Source organism: Puma concolor, chromosome B4 (assembly GCF_028749965.1).
Source record: "Puma concolor isolate L17-30 chromosome B4, mPumCon1.1.hap2, whole genome shotgun sequence".
NCBI lineage: Eukaryota > Metazoa > Chordata > Mammalia > Carnivora > Felidae > Puma > Puma concolor.
This window is the reverse complement of record NC_141673.1, coordinates 133420949-133441685: the sequence shown is the minus strand read 5'-3', so window position 1 is coordinate 133441685 and position 20737 is coordinate 133420949. Positions and strand designations below refer to the sequence as shown.

General features: G+C 45.6%; 1 protein-coding gene across 3 annotated transcripts in view; it reads left to right on the top strand.

Annotated features, from left to right (window-relative positions):
• CELF2 (CUGBP Elav-like family member 2) overlaps positions 1 to 20737 on the top strand; it is an 830774-nt gene that overhangs the window by 304127 nt on the left and 505910 nt on the right. Inside the window, exon 1 of one of the 3 annotated variants that reach the window (XM_086714981.1) lies at positions 1154 to 1270. The exons of the other annotated variants lie outside the window; for them this stretch is intronic. Coding sequence (XP_086571107.1) covers positions 1218 to 1270 — 53 coding nt within the window. The 5' untranslated portion in view covers positions 1154 to 1217. Of the gene's footprint in view, positions 1 to 1153; positions 1271 to 20737 lie in introns of those variants that run through there. 3 annotated transcript variants of the gene reach the window in all.

Genomic DNA, 20737 nt, shown 5'->3' with positions numbered 1-20737 from the left:
GAAAAAAGAGAAATTTGACATAAAGAGAGAGAATCAAGTAAAGCTCATGTGGCATGCAGCTAGGAGGAAAATCTTGGTGACCCGAGAGACACTGGTCTGGAGCCCCCTGTACCGGATGATCTGAAGGTCTTCTAACTCCAGAGACCTGTGACGACGACGGCAGAAAGAGCTTAGGCTAGAACCCCAGCGAAAGCAGAAAATCATGCTTAAGAGGCAGTGCTTAGAAAAAGAAGGAATCCGTAGGCTCACAAAGAATCTACATCAGCACAGAGAGGAGGGCTGGAGATGCCAGAGGAAAATAATCCTGTTCCTGATACACGTTTTTTTGGTTTTGTTTTTGTTTTTAACATCTGCTATGCACGGTTTCAGATGATTATTGAAAGGATGTTCAGCTTTAAATAAAGGACAAAAGGTACACAACTTGAGGGAGAAAAGCCCACACCCTTTCCCCCTTAATGTTCAGAGAGATCCTACACCTGCCCCCCTTCATGTTATTTACAAACACAAGAAAGAAAGAAGACGAAGAAGGGAGAAAAAAAAAGTGGTGTCGCAAAATCACTGCCAGAAAACACACAGTAAATTCTAGCTTGTTAAGCAGCCCGTTTCCAAATTATTTTTAAAAAACAAATCCTAACAGTCATGTAGTTACAGCCTCTGAGGGAAGCTCTAAGCCTGATGCTTAGTGTCCCAGAACCCAAGCCACAAAAAAAAAGGGGGGGGGGGGGAGAGAAAGAAAGCTAACCAGTCTTCTGACTAGGAATATGAAAGCACAAAATCTGCGAGAGACAGGAGGAGTGCCCCAGAGGAGGAGGCTGCAGGCAGCTTGCCGTAATCTGTAAATGATTGCTGGTAAAGTCTGGAGGCTTCAGGCTTGATCTGTGTTTGTTCCAAAAGAAAGCCAAGGAGGACGGTGTTAATAAAGAGAGATTTAACCGAGAGCTGTGCTTGGAATAAAGTGGGCTACAAAAAGGTCAAATTTGATCAGTTGGAGCAGATTACAGGGGCTTTCAAAGGTGGTGTGGAGAAATGAGCCGGGCCCGGGAAGTAATATAGCGCGGGATCGCGGTGGGGGTGGAGAGCGGCCGGGGCGCGCGAGCGCCGCTCGGCCGGGGAAGTGGGCAGAGCCGGCGCCCCGCCGCCCGGCCCGCCGCGCGGCCGGCTCCCCCTCGCCCCGCTCCCCCCACCCCCGGCCTGCGCGCGCCTCCCGCCCTTAGACCATGGTGTCCCTAATCTCCGACTCGGAGCCACTCAAAGACTGGAAAGTTTTAAGGTAGGCCTGCTTTTCTTTCTCTCCCCCGGCTGCCCCCGCTCTCGGCCAAGTTCCTCGCGGCCCGCGGGCGAGCCGGTGCCGTCGGGGCCGCCCGCGCGGGTCCGGCGGAGGGACGGGCGGGGACCCGCCGCCCGCCCCGCCGCACACGCCGGGGCGCGCGGGGAGGCCGCGTCCGCGGGAGGGGGGGCGCGGGTCCGCGAGGGGCCCGCGCTCCCGAGGCGCCGGCCGGCTCCCCCGCGCACCCCGCGCCTGCGGCCCCGGGGCGCTCCGGGTGGGGCGGGGGCGGGGGGGGGGGGCGGTGAGCCTGGCTGTGTCCGACTCTCTGGGACTTTGTTCGAAGGGAAGCGAACTTCTTCCGGAAAACGGTATCCCTGCTCCTCTGGCGAGACAGGCTGGGGAGACAGTGTGTTCCTCCCCTGACCTCCTCCTCCCTCCTCCTCCCTCCTCCCCCCTCCCCCCTCCCCCCCTTCTCCTCCCCCCTTCTCCTCCCCCCTTCTCCCCCCCTTCTCCTCCCCCCTTCTCCCCCCCCTTCTCCCCCCCTCCCCTCCTCTTCTCCTCCCCCCTTCTCCTCTCCTCCCCCCTCTTCTCCTCCCCCTTCCTCCTCCCCCTTCCTCCCCCTCCCCCTCTTCTCTCCCCTCCTCCTCCCCCCTCCTCCCCCTCCTCTTCCTCCCTTCTCCCCCTCCTCCCCTCCCCTCCTCTTCCCCTCCTCCTCCCCCTCCTCCTCCCCCTCTTCTCTCCCTCCTCCCCTCCCTTCTTCCCCCCTCCTCCTCCTCCTCCTCCCCTTCCCTCCTCCTCTTCCCTCCTCCTCCCCTTCCCTCCTCCTCTTCCCTCCTCCTCCCCTTCCCTCCTCCCCTCCTCCTCCCCTCCTCCTCTCCCCTCCTCCCCTCCTCCCCCTCCTCCTCTCCCCTCCTCCCCTCCCCTCCTCCCCTCCTCTTCCCTCCTCCCCTCCTCTTCCCCCTCCTTCTCTCCCTCCTGCTCCCCCTCCTCCTCTCCCTCCTCCTCCTCAAGTCTAACTTGGAAAAGCCAGTATTAAAAGCTCAACTGACCCTAAAACTAAATGAGAACAGTTTATGAGCTGAGGTCTCTGCTCCTCTTCATCACTCAGAGGCTCAGAGAAATCGGAACCCATGGAGAGCAGAGTGGCAGAGTTCCTGCGTCCCTCCACCCCCCTACTTGGGTCTAAACTGACCCCTTTGGTAGAGTTCACAATGAATTTTAGATTTAACTTGACACCATGTGCTATTTTCCAGCAAATGAAACCACTTCGGTCAGTTTTTAAGATCTAAAAGCGTTAAATTGAGGGATTTTTATTAAACGTCGTTCTCCATGATGCCATGTTGTCCCAAATACCTAACTAACCCCATTGGGCCCAAATAAGGAATAGAAGTGTGTACCTTACTGGGACCTCTGTTTCCTGACATTTATCTTGTATTAATTAGCTGTTACTTATTTCCTTCGTACGAGTTCTCCCTTCGTTTTTGTGTAGTTTTATTATTTTTAAAAGCAACAACATAATAGAAAAGAGCAAATAAAAGAAAAAATGGCCAATCTTCATTTTCTTTTCTTCTTCAAAATTCTTACCTCTTGTTTTCTAGAACTTCGTGTGCTACGTGCTGTACGTCATGGAGTATGTGCCGTTCTATAATCTGCCCTTTCTCAAGTTAAATATCAAACTTCTTTCCATGCTTCTGCCTACCCTTCATAACCATAATTTCAATGTTTAGATAAAGCATGGTGACGTTGATGTACCATATTTTACTAAATTACCCTGTTTGTTGAAAATTTAGATCGTTTTCAGTCCTTCCCTTGTGTGAACAACAACACAATGAACATCTTTGTGCTTGTAGCTTTAAAATATACCTATGTATATGCGTTTCTTTACAACTCATTTATTGGGAAATAGTGCACTTGAGCTACTAGTGATGTGTTGGTAGCATTTACTTTTTTTGAGGGGTAAGAAAAAGGGAGAAAGTGTGTTTATTTTCCTACTGAAGGACAACATAACAGGATGTAGTCTTTATTGTCCATGTACCTGTGCTGGTATTTAGATTCTTTATTTGTTTGCAAGAATTCTAAGGTGTTCCACTCCATGAAGGACTTTTGATAGCATACCAAGCAACCCCCGCCCACCGCCATAGTGATGCACTGTCCTGGGTGCTTAGAAAATCAGAAAGGTTCTGGTGATGCAGACGGTGGCTGCAAGGAGTTGGTTGTTCAGAGGAGACGAGACTAGGTGAAACAGACCGAGTGCTGTGGGAAAGTACAGGCAATTACTGGGGTTCCAGAGGAAGGCGGTGTTTCCACCTGGAGCATCAGGAAGGGATTCCTGAAGTGAGTGACATTTTGAGAAAGGTTACTGAAGGATCTGTGCATATAGCTTTTTGCTTTCATCAAATAATTCCCAGGATTTCTAGACGAAAGGGCACGAACATTTTTATGGATCTGTCCGTGATATTTTCTTCTGTTTGTAGGTTTAAATTTTATTTTTAATCAAGAGATGGTAAAGTACTTCTGTAAATGTTCTCTGATGCAGCTATTAGAATAAAGTTTATTCTCCTTTTTCTTTAACTGGATTAGTCACCGACTCTTAAAATTGAAATATTTCTTAAGAGTGCTCTTAAAAACATTGTTTTGGGTGGTTAACTTATTAACATTATTGCACAAGTGGATAAGGTGGGGCCCAGCTTTAGGAATGTGTGTGTTACAAATTTTGGCAATGCAGCCCTCCAAAGGCCTTTTTAGATAATGATCCAAGTCTTAACCCATTTAAAACTCGGCGATAGTGTTGTCTTTCCCCTGAATGTGTGCCTAACATAGCCAAAGTTGATTTTATGCCTAGAATAAGTAAGGCTTCACAAGCTTGGACTGGCAAGTCCTGAGAAAGAGAAACATTTTTACACTGACCACTTTGGGTGAACACCAAGTTCATTCTGTCCACACCTCTTCTTGGCAAGCATCGTTCCATCAGCTTTTAACTGTGTTTGATCCTTTCCTGGGGTAAGGAATTAGAAAGGGGGTGGTGTTTGGGAATTGCATTTTAAATCCTTAATTGTGTACAGTGAGGCGTCTCTTTGGCTAATTCCCATTCATTGAGCCATTCACTCGCCAACACTGTCTGCCTACCATATGTGGGAGGAGCCAAGATACAATGTGACCTTGTAAGTGGGATGAACCAGCAGATGAAGACGTGTATGCTAATGCCCTCCAGGGTGGTGGTGACAGGAGTTATGTCAGTAAAAAGCTTTGCAAGTTCAGAGGTGAGAGACTCAGTTCCAGTAAAGAGAAGGAGCATCATTTCTGCCTGTGATTAACAAATGAGCAGAGTGCCTGGTATTCAAGGGTAGAAAGGCTTTTAACCTGCATAGCTTGGCGTATCGTCGGGTGTTTGCCCCAGGTCTGTGGCCTGGAGTTCTGCCAGACCTCTTGCTCCTGAAGTGATCTCAAGATACCATTTCTAAATCTGTTTACCTCACAGTTCAGTGTTTTAAGATAAGGTCTGGTGGTGGGACCCAAGTTCAGGTCCTCAACCTTTCTCGGGAACTTCATATTTGATGTCATTCCATCCTAGGTCCATTTTGTCAAATGGAAAAGTCAAGGCTGGGGATGGTGCTGTTGGCTGTTCTAATTATTGGCTACTTCAGGGGGCATGACTTCCTCAAACACGCACACCAACTATTTTCAACAGGAAGACTCCCCTCTCTACCATCGAGAAAGCGCAAACACGAAAGCTTCACTCAAAGACTCAAAGTCATCTAAATCAGGAAGAAATACTCTGAGCACATAGAGGAGGAGAAATGAAGTGACCGTGAAAGGAACCAGCCTGGCAATGGGATTGATATGAGAGTCAATATTCATTGATAGTTCTTGAGGGGGAAAAAGTTGACAGTTGGGGGAACTTAACAGGGTGGGGCTCTGAATACCTGGCCTCTCCTGCACCCCTGCCCAGCCCCTGTATCACTTCTGTGGAAGAGTCTGGAAAACCCCAAATCTAGTTTAAGTCTCCCATTTAGAGATGAGGAGGTTGAGGGCCGCCTGGGTGGTCGTTCAGTTGGTTGAGTGTCCGACTCTTGATTTCAGCTCAGGTCACGATCTCATTGTTCGTGGGATCGAGCCCCATGTCGGGCTCTGTGCTGACAGTGCAGAGCCTACTTGGGATTCTCTCTCCCCCTCTCCCCACCGCACAATAAATAAATAAACTTCAGAGGTGAGGGAGTTGAGCCCAGAAGATGAAGTGCTAAATGGTCATCGGGACAAGCTGTCTCCACTCCCCCCATCTTCTGTGCTGAGCAGCTTATTCACCACCTTTGCTTCTATTTCCATCTCTTCTCCCCTGGTTTAAGATGCTCAGCCCAGACCTGGCATTAGAGCTCCCCAGCATCTCCTCGGTATAGCCGATCCTATGTCCCCCAAATGACTCGAGGTCGCAGACTGTGCATGTAGTATCTCCCCCAAGACTGGCTCTGTTCTGTTGCTCACAGGCTTAGGAATCACATGGCCATCCAGCCGGGTACTCCACTCGGAAAGCCTTGCAGCCCGCCTTGTCCCTCACTTCCCCTCCTAATTCCATCCCCCACCATCACCAGCTCTTGTTGATTTCAGCTCCCAAACACTCAGGACTCTCCACTTGTCTCCACTTTCCTTGCTATGCTTTTGTATTGCTCGGAGCTCTGCACTGCTTCCTAACACATTTCTCTGCTTCCATTCTTGCTCTTATAGTCTGTTTTCCACACAAGAGGAATGAGACCACTTTGAAAGCCATGAGTCGGATCATGTGACTTTACTCTTCAAGTAAAAGCCAGTATCCTCGTCCTGACCTACAAGATGGCACCTGACCTAGCCCTCAACTACCTCTCCAGCCTACCTCCTTCTTTCCTACAGCTCCTGTTCCTCCAGCTCTGGTCTGCTTTCTCTTCCTCAACCAAGCCAAGCTTAATTTGGCCTTAGGATATTTGCATAAACTAATCACTCTCCCAGCCTGGAAATCTTCTCCTTTGCTCTTTGCAGGCAGGATGCTGCTTGTCTTTAGTCTTAGCTCAAATTTCATCTGCTAAGTGAAGCCGTCCCTGACCCCCCTAATTTTAAGCCACCCAGGGGCGCCAGGGTGGCTCAGTAGGTTAAGCATCTGACTTCAGCTCCAGGCATGATCTTATGGTATGTGTGAGTTCAAGCCCCGTGTCAGGCTCTGTGCTGATGGCTCAGAGCCTGGAATCAGCTTCAGATTGTGTGTCTCCTTCTCTCTCTCCCTCTCCCCCGCTCGTGCTCTCTTTCTCTCTCTCTCTCTAGAAATACACGTAACAAAAAATTAAAGTCACCCAGAAGTCTAGCATATCTCCCTAATAGGCTGAACCACATAAAATTGCCAGTATCTAGCCATTTTTCGCTCATAAAAATCTTAATTTCATATAATTCACTGCTATTCTCACGGTAGCACTTACCAATACTTACTATTTTCGTGTGTATTTATTCTCTCTTTTCCCCATTGGAATATATGGTTTGTGTGATAATTGGTGTAAATACAGTACCTAAGATATCTCCTGGTACATAACAGATATTGAATGAATTAATGAATGAATTAATGAAATGGTCAGTGTGTCCCCCTCATCGACTCTATACTCTGTGAGACCAAAGGCTTTATGTATTTTGTTCACGCTCAAATGCCAGTATTTATCCCAGTGGAGGCGGCGTGTTAGGTGGAATGAATGAATGACTCCTGACAGTTGAGTAATCCCATATTCAGGTTCTCATTCCTGTTCTAATCAGCAACATGTCCGGATTTGATAACAGGGAACATGTTTCAATTCTCTGAGAATTTGATAGAGGCCTCTTAATTAAGGAGAATTTATTCTTTCTACACAAGAGAATGATCTAGAGCAGGGGTTGGCAAAGATAGTAAATACTTTAGGTTTTGCTGGCCACACAGCCTCTGTCATAACTACAATTGCCATTGTAACATGAATGTAGCCACAGGCAATATGTAACTGATTGAGCTTGGGCGTGATGCAATAAAACTGTATATACAAAAACAGGAAGTGGGCTGGATGTGGCCCCTTGGCCACATAGCCTACCTTTCATCCAGTAGTGAGGCTAATGATTTGACGAACAAGAAAATAGAAGTGGTTTTGGCCCACAGATGTTTTCAAATCTCCTATGACAAAGTGCATATTATAAACTTGCCTCATTATTGGGGGGGATACATTAAAAGAGACTTATGGGTATTTCAAAGGTCAGAGATGTTACAGGTCATGAGCATGTGACCTCACAAAGATGCGATTATGGTCTGGAGAAAATTTACAGGTTACTGTATCCCTTAAGTGTTTGGATGAGTCGTAATGCTATAACAAGATACACTTTTGCCTGTTCCCTTACAGAGTGTGTGAGAAACTCCCATTAATGAGAACAGCACATGTTGATGGAAAAAATAGACCAGATCCTGACATGTTTTAAGTAACTGCTTGGCCTCGTTTTTTTTTTTTCCTCGTTGCTTTCTCTAGCTCATTTAGGAGACATTTCCCTTTCACATGCCTGATAAGTCTCCCAAGATGAATTCCAAATCCACAGAGGAAAACATGCTTTGTAATTTTGAATGGATGCCATGTGTAGATGCTCTTTAGCTCCCATTACGTGACATCTTGGAGACGCATGGAGTGGGGAGAGATTGTGTGGAAGCTCTCTGGGTGTCCCCCGAGGGCAGGCTGGCCATCTGCAGATCAGGGATTAGCTTCTTAGAGGGGGACCTAAGAACTATTCATGCTTTCTCTGTGCTAGGTATGTTGCTAAGTGCTTTATATTTAATATCTCATTTAACCTTTACAACAGCCCTGCGAAGTGGGTGGTGGTGGTGTTGTTCTCATTTGCCACAAAGGGGGCTTGGGTTTTGCTGTCTCAACTTCGAAGAGTCAGAGCACTTAAAAGATGATGTCATAGGGGCGCCTGGGTGGCGCAGTCGGTTAAGCGTCCGACTTCAGCCAGGTCACGATCTCGCGGTCCGTGAGTTCGAGCCCCGCGTCAGGCTCTGGGCCGATGGCTCGGAGCCTGGAGCCTGTTTCCGATTCTGTGTCTCCCTCTCTCTCTGCCCCTCCCCCGTTCATGCTCTGTCTCTCTCTGTCCCAAAAATAAATAAACGTTGAAAAAAAAAATTTTAGAAAAAAAAAAAAAAAAGATGATGTCATATACTGTCCTGACACAGCACCTTTCCTCGGTACATTGGTAGCTTGATGAAGCATGTTGCCTTAACTTAACTGTGTCTCAGATGGGAAAAGTGTGCACCACATCATTCTTCCTATTCCCTTAGGGAAGTTTGAAGAATTGTGACCCAGTTACTGCTGGGTACTTTCAAAAAAAAAAAAAAAAGTTTGCAGAGCAGAGGGGGGATGTAGGCTGTGAAAATAGAACATCCAGTCAGAATTCTCTAGGTAGAATGAATTACAGGTTTATGAAAAGCGAACACAAGACCTGGGCCTTTTAAATAATGTATTATATTGGAGAATAATCTAGGATTTTTCGCAAAGCGTGACTAATGTAGCCCGTGACATAACTAATAACGACAAGGGTTATTCTAAAAGTCACATAAAAATGTAGAGAAATCCCGTTACCTGTTGGTTAGATGCCACTGCCGTTGTGTTTTCGTCCAATGCCAGTGTTGAAACAAAACCAAAAAACCCTCATGAGTTGTTTCCACTCAGTTGACCCAAATAATCTATAGAGAAATATTCAGTTGACAAGCGTGTTCCCTGCCTCCCCCCCCCCCTCCCCCAGATTGGCCTTTTTCTCTCGTGGGCTGAACTGGCAGCATTAAGTAGATCGACAAATCCAGATCTTTGGAATCCCCTGTTAGGAAAAACACAGGAGGAAACTCCCCATATGATCAGATAACATCTCCCAAAGGTCAGAGACCACAGTGAAGCTATTTTCCCAAAGTGGAGAAGAATCCTCTGTCCCTTTTATCCCAGCAGTTGGGAACAGAAAGCAGAATGTGCCACATACATGCCTGTCCTCCCACACATGTGTTCACGCTCAAAGTGTGGGAATACTAGAATCACATGTTGTGAAGGATGCTTAAGGAGAGGGCTTGGGGTAGGGGTTTCCTCTCTGTTCTCATGCTCCTGTGTCACCTTCCCTCTCCACGTTAGTGCAACGAGAGAGGGCCCCTCGAGTGATCAACGAATCACTCTCCTTTATTCAAGTCTGTTAACTGCCCCCCCACACCCTATTATTCCCAGGTGGGGGCTGTGTGTCTTGTTTACCACTGTGTCTCCAGCAGAGCCTCGTCCTGACCCCAGTTTGATACTTAATTTGGGCTGAGAATTCTCACTAAAGCCTCCTCCATGCCTTCCCACGCCACCCCACCCTCCTCTCTACAGGAAGGAAGGTTCTCTTCCCCTCAGTGATCACAGCACCAAATCGAAACCTTAGATCCCCAAGTGCAAGTGCACTATTTACTATTCTGTGACATCTTAGTTTTATCAGCAGGCTGAGAACTCTCTGAAGATGGGGAAGGGCCTTGTCCGATTCATCTTGGCACGTACTTGCATCCTTTCTATCACCAGACGGTGCATTCGGTCGAGTCGGTATCTGCACGGACACCCATACATATCTCATTTGTAAAGTGAGAGATTGAACCAGATTATATCTAAGGATCCCCATCTATAAAATTATCTGATCAATGGGAGGTGGAACAAAGAGGCACCCTCCCACAGGACCCACCTCCGAGGCATGCCATGTATCCTTCTCGTGCACTGTCAAGTTTTTCTCGCAGCGAAGCAATTCTCTTTATATTGATCCTCATTTTCTTTCAAGGCTCTTTTATTCCCAATCCTTCTGTAGAGCTGATGGACTAAACTACAAACCTGTTTTCAGATGTTCTGTCTCTGAACCGGGGCTATAATGTAAATCAGCTGTTCCAGGGATGAGTTCTGCTGACACGTACTGACATTAGCAATCCTATGACTGGTCCTGTGGGGCTGAAGATTGCAATCCATCCAGGTTGCAGGTGTTTCAGTGAACCGGGGCTTTGGAACTCCATTTTGTTTTTCATTGCGTCAGTTTTTCATTCTTATAGAGACACAAATGTCCAAGCCAGAAAGAATTGTCAGAGGCCTGTGGAAACGGCAGTTTATATATTTTATCAGGTTTCCTGGTGGGGAAGTGGAAGGATTTTGCAAACTGGAAAAATGTTGCCCGTGTTTCAGTTTGGTACCTGTCTACACTCCCACACGTGTGTTCAGGCTCAAAGTGTGAGAATACTAGAATCACATGTTGTAAAGGGTGCTTAAGGAGAGGGCTCGGGTACAGGTTTCCTGTCTGTCCTCATGTCCTGTGTCACCTTCCCTCTTAATGCTTAATGCTTCATGCTTCTTCTGGGACTTGGCACATGACATTTCTTTCCCACCGTCATTAGCATCATTATGGACCATAACAACCACTGTCCAGGGTCCAAAAGCTGGAATGAGCTTGCCTTCTTCTCCATGAAACACAGGTGTTTAAAAGGTGTATTTTAACCTGAGCTCCTGAATGTAACTTTGCCTGATAATCCTATTCAAATCAGCCACTTGCCTCATGAGAGCTTCCTCAACATGTAGTGATAACTCTACAGAGATGCAGTTGATTTACTTTTTTTTTAATGCTTATTCATTTTTTGAGAGACAGAGACAGAGCATGAGTGGGGGAGGGGCAGAGAGAGAGGGAGACACAGAATCCGAAGCAGGCTGCCGGCTCCCAGCTGTCAGCACCAGAGCCCCTCTTGGGGCTCAAACCCATGAAAGACGAGATCGTGATCAGAGGGGGAAGTCGGACACTCAACCGACTGAGCCACCCAGGTGCCCACAGAGATGTAGTTTAAAGGACTACTTGGAAGGTGGGGGTTTTTCCAGGTGTAATTAATACAGATCATTGTCTTAGCTTCAGTTGTACAACACATTTCGATGTTTGCGTACCGTGTGAAATGATCACGGTAAGTCTAGTTCACATCTATCCGTCAGCGCACATAGTTACAGGGTCATTTTTTCTTGTGATGAGAACTTCGAAGATCTCTATTAGCAGCTTTCAAATGTGCAATACAGTTTTATTAACTGCAGTCGTCATGCTGTATGTGACATCCCAGGACTGACTTGTTTTATAACTGGAAGTTTGTACCTTTTGACCCCTTCACGCGTTTCACCAACTCCCCTCCCCCTCCTCCACCTCTGGCAACCACCAGTCTGTTCTCTGTATTATGAGTTTGGTTTTGGTGTTTTTTTCTTTCTGGTTTTTAAATCTGCATATAAGCCAGGTCATATGGTATTTTTCTTTCTTTGTTTCACTTAGCATAATGCCCTCGGGGTCCATCCATATTGTCACAAATGGCAAGATTTCATTGTTTTTTTTTTGTTTTTTTTTTATGGCTGAGGAGTATTCTGTTCTGTGTTTGTATGGTGTATATGTATACACGACACATCTTCTTTGTCCATTTATCTATTGGTGGACACTTGGGTTGTTTCCACATTTGAGCTATGATAAATAAGTCTGCAGTGAAAACGGGGGTGTAGAAATCTTTTCGAATTAGTGTCGTCGTTTTCTTGGGATAAATACCCAGAAGTGGAATTGCTGGGTCATATTTTTTTTTATTTTTCTATTTCTATTTTCAGTTTTGTTTCTAAGTTTTTAAGGACCCTGCATACTCTTTTCCACTATGGTTGCATCAATTTACATTTCCACCAACCGTGCACAAGGCCCCCCTTTTCTCCCCATCCTCGCCAACACTTACTATTTCTTGTCCTTTTGATAATAGTCGTTCTGGCAGGCATGAGGTGATATCTCATTAGGGTTTTGATTTACATTTCCCTGATGGCTTGTGGTGTTAAACACCTCTGCATGTACTTGTTGGCCATCTGTGTGTCATCTTTGGAAAATATATCTATTCAGATACTCTGCCCGTTTTTAAATTGGGTTATTTGTGGGTTTTTGTGGTTTTTTTGCTTTTGAGTTATAAGAGTTCTTTGCATATTTTGGATGTTAACCCATTGTCATATATATTATCTGCAAATATTATCTCCCATTTGGTAGGTTGACTTTTCATTCTGTCAATGGTTTCCTTTCCTGTGCAGCATGGAATGTTTTTTTATTTCCTTATCTGTTCCTTTGGGTTACCGAGTAACTTCCATGAAAGCAGAAATCCTGTCTCTATCACAAGGCCCACTGTATTGGGTGTTTATGAAATGTGCACATTTGAGTGTCACAACAAATGGAGTTCTTTTACATGCAGATGGAAAGGAGGATTGGGTGCTATTCAATGGCAGTATGCTCAGGGAACCCAGGAATATTTGGGCCCTGATCTAGACCACGGCTACCCGTCTCGTACAAGTTTCCAGAGGGACCAAAGATACAGGCAACAAGATGGGGCCGATCAGTTTCTCAACTGAGGATTCTGAAAACTGTTTAGGAATCTCTTTGTCGGGGGGAGGCTGGAACATTCTATGATACTTAGCCTCCTGTACCACCAGTTCTGCCAAACCCAGACCCTCATGGCCTGAAAGAAACAATAACAAGTTGAAGCAAAGTAATAGTTTATGATTAAATGTAGTATTGCCTCAAAACCCCAATATGTGTAAAGCTGAGGAGTTAGGCTAAACTATGTAGAGTATTCATTTTAACCCCCAAGTCTAATCTAGATGGTCCCAAATAACTTCCAGCCTGTGTCACATTGAAAAAACCTCAGTCTGTTAGTTAAGATTGTTTCAACTGCAGGTAACCAAATACTGAGTATTTCGACTCCATTTGACAATGGTCTAAACCCAACGGTTGGCAAACTTTTTCCATAAAGGGCCAGTCAATAAATATTTTTGGCTTTGCTGACGACCCATGTGGCGTCTGTCACAACTACTCAACTCTGCCATTGTAGCAGCAGCCGGAGACAATATATAAATGAATGGGCATGGCACCATTCCAGTAAAAGTCTGCAAAAACCGGCAGTGGGCTGGATTCGGTACACAGGCCATAGTTTGCCGACTCGTACGTTAGCCAACGGACTGTATATATAGCTCCACTGAGCTTTAGACCTTTCAAAGCCAAGGCAGCCTGGATAGCAGTAGGGAACTTGAATCAGAGAAAGCAGCAAGAGAGAATATGTTTCTACAGATATTATATGCTGAGCTGGCTTGAGCTATATTGGAAAGAAAAGAGAGAATATATACGGAATGAGAGAGGGGTAGCTGGACTTTCTCAGACTCAGGATTACCTTTCACTTTGGCCGTATTGAGGCAAGAAACAGGACACACTTTACCTTTTAAGGAAGACCCAACACTTCTACCCACCTGTCCTTTATAGTGACCTGGGATCTCATCAGTCCATAATAGGAGCTCATGCCTTTGGGGAAGGGGGACAGGTCATGAAATGAGACCAAGGAAGGGAAGAAAAGAGGATTTTTGCAAAACCTGCCCTAGAAGGATTATAGGAATCTGTGGACAGAAGGCAGATGGGATAATTTATTGTCCTATGCCCAAGAGAGATAGAAAGTGACTTTTGAAGAAACAGAACTTGATTCTTGGTGCCTTTGGTCTGTACCCACTGTTGCTGTCTTCATCACCACAAAACTGGCCTATTCTTCAGGATGTGGTTATACATTTTAGTATTGAACAAAAATAAAGCTCGTTTGTGGAACAGATGCTAGATCCAATATGTGCATGATCATTGCAAGCACAGAGGTGTAGCATTTCATGGGAGTCCATTTCCGGCTCACAACAGGTAACTGCCCCCACCGTGATGGGCCTTTCATCGCAGTCACTGCGGTATAGAAAGAGTATCTCTGAAGACATTTAGGATTCAGACCTGGCCCTGGGGCCAAATAAAGTAATAGGGCTTTCCCAGCCTCCTCTTGTGTTATACAGCTCTTCAGAGAAAGCAATCAGTTACAGCTTCCTATGAAGGTGAACCAACATAATATGATCTTAGGGAATTTACATTTTAAGACTTCCAGTTATGCTGCATGAAGTGGGGTGTGGGGACAGAAGAATATAGGAATTAGAAGAAGTTTAGTGAGGCTTTCTGTATAGCTGAAATCAAGCCACATAGGTTCTGTCTAGAAAGATCTGAGTCAGGAACACTCCTTGGCTAGGAGAGCTCTCTCCACTCTTAACTGTTACGTAATAAATTACCACTTCACAATAAATTGCCGTTAAATCACCAGATCAAAAGTGTCAGTTTCCCTTGTCAAAGAGCTAGAATTACACAAAAACGGGGCTTAGAGAAGACCACTGGAGAGGAAAGTGGTTTGAGGCAGAATTTCTTAAAGACTTTAATTTCACTTATAACTTCTTCCCTGTGGGCACCCGCCCCACCCTGGATTCTAACCAGGTCCCCTCCAGGCTGGCCGCCTTTGTCCTCCTCCTTCCCCTGCTGTCCCCTTGGAGCAGGAGGCAGATTTCATCTCTGGGCACCTGGCATTGCTGATGAAGGACAGAAAGTGGCAGGAAGGAACAGCATAATTTGCTCAACTCGGATTTCTGTAGGAAAGGAAGGGTCATTGTTTCCATCTTTGAAAGAGGGGTGAGTGTAGTGTGTTTGAGGCAAGCAGCTCCTGAGAACTTGGATGTTGTTTCATTTTAAACCAGTAGCCGAGTGGGAGACTAAAACCCAGTTCCCTGGCTCCCAGACTGGTATCTGGCTTCCTGTCTTCTCTCATTACGGAAGGCAGGCGGCAAAGGGGTTTTTCCATGTATTGAACGTATCTTGGGCAGAGCTCTCGTAAGGGAACTAATGTGTTGTGCTTCTGAATCCTGGTTTTAAGCTCTGTCTGCAATCAGGCAGAGCTCTCTAGAGGATAAAGCTATATTAAGCTTTAATTCTCTAGTTAATATATATATTTTTTTCTTTCCATAAAATTGGTTCCCTTGTCGTTTACTTATTCTCTGTAGGTCACCGTTCAGCAAATCAGCAGAATGACCCGCACTCTCTACGAGCCCGTTAGTTAGATGGGGATCGGAGAGAAATATTTTGCATATAAGCCATAGCGTAGAAAAAGAGAGACTAAGAGGATTTGCAGCCCTTGACTCTATTTCATAGCTTGGGTTTTTCGCCCCAGTAATTGGCTTAAATCCCTTTTGATCATCATTTCACATTTTTTTTTTTTTTTGGCAGACAATGTTTTTTCTTTATAAAAACAGTGAATGTTTTTAAACTTGTGGTAACACCATTCTCTCACATAGATCTTTTACTTTCCTTGACCCCCGTGACCGTATTTGCTCTGAACTTTTATCTCCAAACTGAGAAATAAAAGTTTAAGTCACATCTTGAGGCCATAAGTTTCTGCATTTGCCATTGCTACACACGGAGACTTTTGTGGATGTGAGTTCAGCTGAGGGAAAAATAAACCTGTTCTAGAAGGTCATGAAACATGCCCTAATGCTTCACAGATCCATTGGTTTACATTTTGATTTCTCTTTATATCTGATTTTGAGAAAGTAATTGGAGGCAAATGTAGTTAATGTTGTGTTATAAGGTGATTCTGAGAGCTGCCTCTTGCTTCTGACTTTAGATAAACCTCTGTTTAAAAAAAGTATTTGCTGAAAACCTAATCTACCTGATTATAGCAATCAAGATGTTTCAGGTATACTGAATGTATCTTGCAAATGCACGGTTTAATTATGACATTTCTCTGTGTCCCTTTTCCTATAATTATTTTTCTCTGCATTATGCACATGCTAAATAGCCAAAGAGCTGTCTGTGAGGAGGAAAATGAATCTGTGGAAAATTAAATGTCCAGCTACGTAGCGACAAGCCTCTATGCAGATATGGACAACGAGTCCTATCTTAAAAATACAGTCCATTCTTTTGAGGAGCCTTGGGTAAACAAACTTAATATTACTCAAGCTGATCATATGGCACTAATTTGCTGCCTTCCTTTTCCATTAAACTCTCCGCAGGTGGTGCCATATAACAACTGGGCTTAGTATATTCTAGATCCAGGTAATGGATTAAAGTTAAGCAGATATTCTTTTAAAAAGACAGCATGTAACCAGAGGCTGTAACTAGAGTTTTCAACATGAAAACCTCTAGTACAGGAAAGATAAAATATGTTCATGTGCACTATTCTGACTCTTCCTTAAGAATGAAAATTGGGAGCTGAAAAAGGAAACTGGAAATCTGTAGCTTAGAGTTACGTGGTGTCAGCAGTTCAGACAGGTGACTTGGAAACTGGTTCCAGAAGATTCCGGATGGTATACAGAGAACGTGACCGGCAATGGAGGGAGAAAGACTGTATGAAGAGAATTCACGTTTCACGTGAGTCAGAGGTAGGAGACAGGGAATGAGTACATCCGTCTATATTAAACTCTTTCTTCTGAATTTTGGGCAACAATACTATTATGTAGTCAAACAATGTTAGTGAACCTGTTGCCTTCCTCAGAATTTCTTGTTCCATAGTTTACTCACTCAACAAGCTACTGTTACTACTAATACCTCTTGTCCATGAAGCCAAACATTTCTGATGTTACTGACATTTACTTTGAGGTAAATAAAATTGTTTTGGCAGTATCTATTCAGAAACTACATTTTGATTGAGGCTTTCCAGCAGAATTTTACAAGGCAATCCTATGCCATTAGTTTGGTGTTAATAAGCATTCTCGAGACCTCGAGGAGCACCTTCGGTGACCTTCACATCTGTTCAGCCAGCACAAGATGTCCCTGTCACTGGAACATCGATGATACGTACAGGTGCCAAGAGCAGAGGACTTCAGCGGATCCAGCCTCCCAGCCACTTACATTGTACATCCAGGAGAAATGGTTTCTCTCTAGAGATGAGGTTTAACTTACATCGAAAGCATGATCACAGAGGCTACCTACTTATAGGGCAGATGAGAGAAAAGCGGGCAGCCTGTGTCCTGAAGTCTGAAGAAGGTTCTAGCCTCCATAGCTCTAGCACGGCAACATGGCTTCTTCCATGTGGAAGGTTGAACCTCTGAAGCATGGTCAGCTTGGCTTGCTGTGTGTGTGTGTGTGTGTGTGTGTGTGTTTCCTGTGGTAGGGGTGTGGTTGGCTGATACTGCTAGTAGCCTATCACCAAGTGGACCAACCGGGAAACATCCAGTGTGGTGACATGGGAGGAGCCCAGATTCGGGCCCACTGTGACTGGCACATACAACTGGTTGTATGACCCCTGAGAAGTCCTGGGTTACCCCGAGCTTCTGTATTCTTATCTAGAAAATGGGGATAATTCCTGTCCCATCTGCTTCTCCAGGTTGTAGCATATTCACATTATAAGAATATGAACCATTTTCACAATTACTCTTGCTTTGATTTTGTTTCAGTTATAGTTTAAGTTTTATTTGGAATTTCAAAATAACACTGAAGGAGAACGTGAGGTATTTAGGTTTAGTGAAAGGGAGCCCAAATTAACTAAGGGCAGAAGCCGTGTTCTGTGGTAATCCCTACTTATAGAAAGAGCGCTGAAATCGACCTGGCTCCAGAGCTGGAAACCATGAATTCTAGCCTGTTCCTCGTGAAACTGCCCCTGCTAAGGTTACTGATGCCAAATCCAGTGGCCTACTTGTCATCCTCATTGTACTTGAACTCTCGGACGTGTTAATAGTGTTGGCTCACCCTTTCTCTTTGCGAAGTTTCCTTTCTTGGCTTCCAAGAGACCGTACCCTACTGGTTCTGTCCCCTGGGGTACTTATTTCTTCCTCTCCTCTGCTGGCTCCTCTGTGTACCTAGGTCTTTTTTCCCTCTACTCTCCAAGATACCCAACAGCCCTCCAAAAGGGCTGGGTGGAATTTGCAGAAGTGTTTTGTCTCGCTGCAAAGAGGTTTTGTTTTGATCTGATTGTGCATGCCTTACACCCTCCAGTTCATGCACACTGCCACCTGTCTCCTGCTCTACCGTTGCACACACATGCCTTTTCCAGGGGGTCCCTGGAGGAATTTGAGCTTGTAGTTCTTCTCTGTATCTGCGCCCTTAGCACCGCCAAGTTTCAAGTACTGACGCATGACGATTCCTCAGTTTCTCTCGAAACTTCTCTCAAAAGTATTTTGTATATTCCGCCACCTGCCTGGGTATCCCATGGAGGTCTATAACTTGTCCCAGACTGAATTCATCTGCCAGACTCCCCACTGCCCAACTCTGTTCTCAACTCTGAGCAATGACTTCATCCATCTCCCTGTTCTTCCTTCGTTAGAAACCATGTACTTTTTCATTTAGTCTATTTTCATGCAGATGTTATTGTGTACCTAATGCGTGCCAGCTTTGTGCCAGAGGACGAGAATCCAGCGGTGAGCATAAAGAGACCTAGCCCCTGCCACATGGGGTTTACTATCCAGTCAGAGAGAAACACATTGAGGAGATAATACAAAAATAAATACAAAATAGAACCTGTACTAAGAGGCAAATAGAGAGATATGGCGTGCCATGAGAATTATCTATGGGTTTCTGACCTACTTAAGGATGTCCAGAAAGGCACTCCCGTGGGATAGTTAGGCTGACATCGGAACATACGTAGGGCTTACCTAGCAAAAAGAGCAGGAAAAGATGTTAAGGCACAGTCTAGGCCACATTGAGGATTTTGTTCATTCATCCTCAGAGCAATGGAAACCACTCACATTTTTCAACAGAAAGAGTACCACCATGAAGAGATGAACATTGTTGAAAGTTGAGCCAGATGGGGCCCCTGGGTGGCTCAGTTGGTTGAGCGTCCGACTTCGCTCAGGTCACGATCTCACGGTCCGTGAGTTCGAGTCCCGCATCAGGCTCTGTGCCGACAGCGCAGAGCCTGGAGCCTGCTTCAGATTCTGTGTCTCCCTCTCTCTCTGGCCCTCCCCCCATTCATGCTCTGTCTCTCTCTGTCTCAAAAATAAATAAATGTTAAAAAAAAAAATTTAAAAAAAAAAAGAAAGTTGAGCCAGACAATAGCAGGGAGGACAGTAGGGACAGCATTTTGGGGGCCATGGGGGATGTCCAGGCCAGAGATTGTAGTTGGGTGGGATGGTGGCATTGTTCCTGGAGGTAAAGGCGCAGGTTCCAGTGGCATTCAGGAAGTAAAATCTAAGGATCTGGAGTGACAGTGGATGCGGGGCCAAGGGAAGAGAAAGTCTCAGGGATGACTTGTGAGTTTCTGGCATAAGGGAGATGTCATTTGCCAAGATGGAATCCTCCGGGAGCACCAGATCTGGGGTAGATTTTGGACATCTTGAGTCCAGGGTGCCTCCAGTACAGCTTAAGAAGACCTCGCAAGCCATGCGTTGACCCCGTGCATCTGGAATTCCATGAAAATAGCTGGAGAAATCTGAGATTCATTTGTGCAGGGGAGAGAAGTGATTGTGTATGTGGCTGTTGAATGCCTCTGTGTGACATGGGCACAGACAGGGCACAAGACCTAGGGTGGAAGCTTGAAAAATGCCAATGACTTGGCTCCTGCCCTCCCACACATTTTTAGTTGTCATTAAACACTTGTTTGTCTCCTTGGAAGCACCTCCTCAGTTAAGGTCCTTCTCATCTTCCTTCCTGCTTCAGCCATGATGGAGATCCCCATTGTTTCTTTCAGACGCTCTTAGATTCTGACAAGCCTTCCTGCCACTCTCATTTACGACTCCAGAGCTTCCCACTGTGCTGCCGTCATTATCATCTTAAAAGATGAGTGTGCTCGTTTCTCTCCTACTTGAGAGGCCGTGGGGCTTCCTGTTCTCTTGCAGCCCCTGTTTATATATCTGCCTAGCAAGAGTCACATTGTGCTGTGGCTACTGGTTCAAGAGTCCGTTTCCTCCCTGGCTGGAATGCAACAAGCGCTCGGATAGGGGGCGCTAGACCTCGCCCACCTATGCATCTGCACGGCGCCCGGAACAACGTTTGGCATCTCCGAACGCACCTGATGTGAACCCTGCTGTCAGTGGACCTTCATTTCCCTCTGTACAAATGTGGGTACAACTCTGTGCCTCTTACTGACCTCAGAGGCACTTCGGCTGCCAGTGAGGGGAATCTCCCTGCCTAAAGGAGAGGAATTATATAAATAATGCTTACAAGAAATAAGAGTAACACATATGCGATCGTGTATGTTTAAGTTGATCGTCGAAGCTGCTTTACTGGTTTAGGCATGACATTATTTTTACTCAAAATAAAATGCCCTCAAAACCCCATTGGATTAAGTTCCACAGATTAATTATATGTGCTCAGTGAGAAAAAGTTCAGACTTCAATTGGAAGAACCTCAGGGGAAAAGGTGTCTTTTTAAGCAATTAACTATCTGTACTTCTTTTTTTTAAATTTTTTTTTTTCAACACTTATTTATTTTTCGGACAGAGAGAGACAGAGCATGAACGGGGGAGGGGCAGAGAGAGAGGGAGACACACAGAATCGGAAACGGGCTCCAGGCTCCGAGCCGTCAGCCCAGAGCCCGACGCGGGGCTCGAACTCGCGGACCGCGAGATCGTGACCTGGCTGAAGTCGGACGCTCAACCGACTGCGCCACCCAGGCGCCCCAACTATCTGTACTTCTTGCATGTAGACCTGA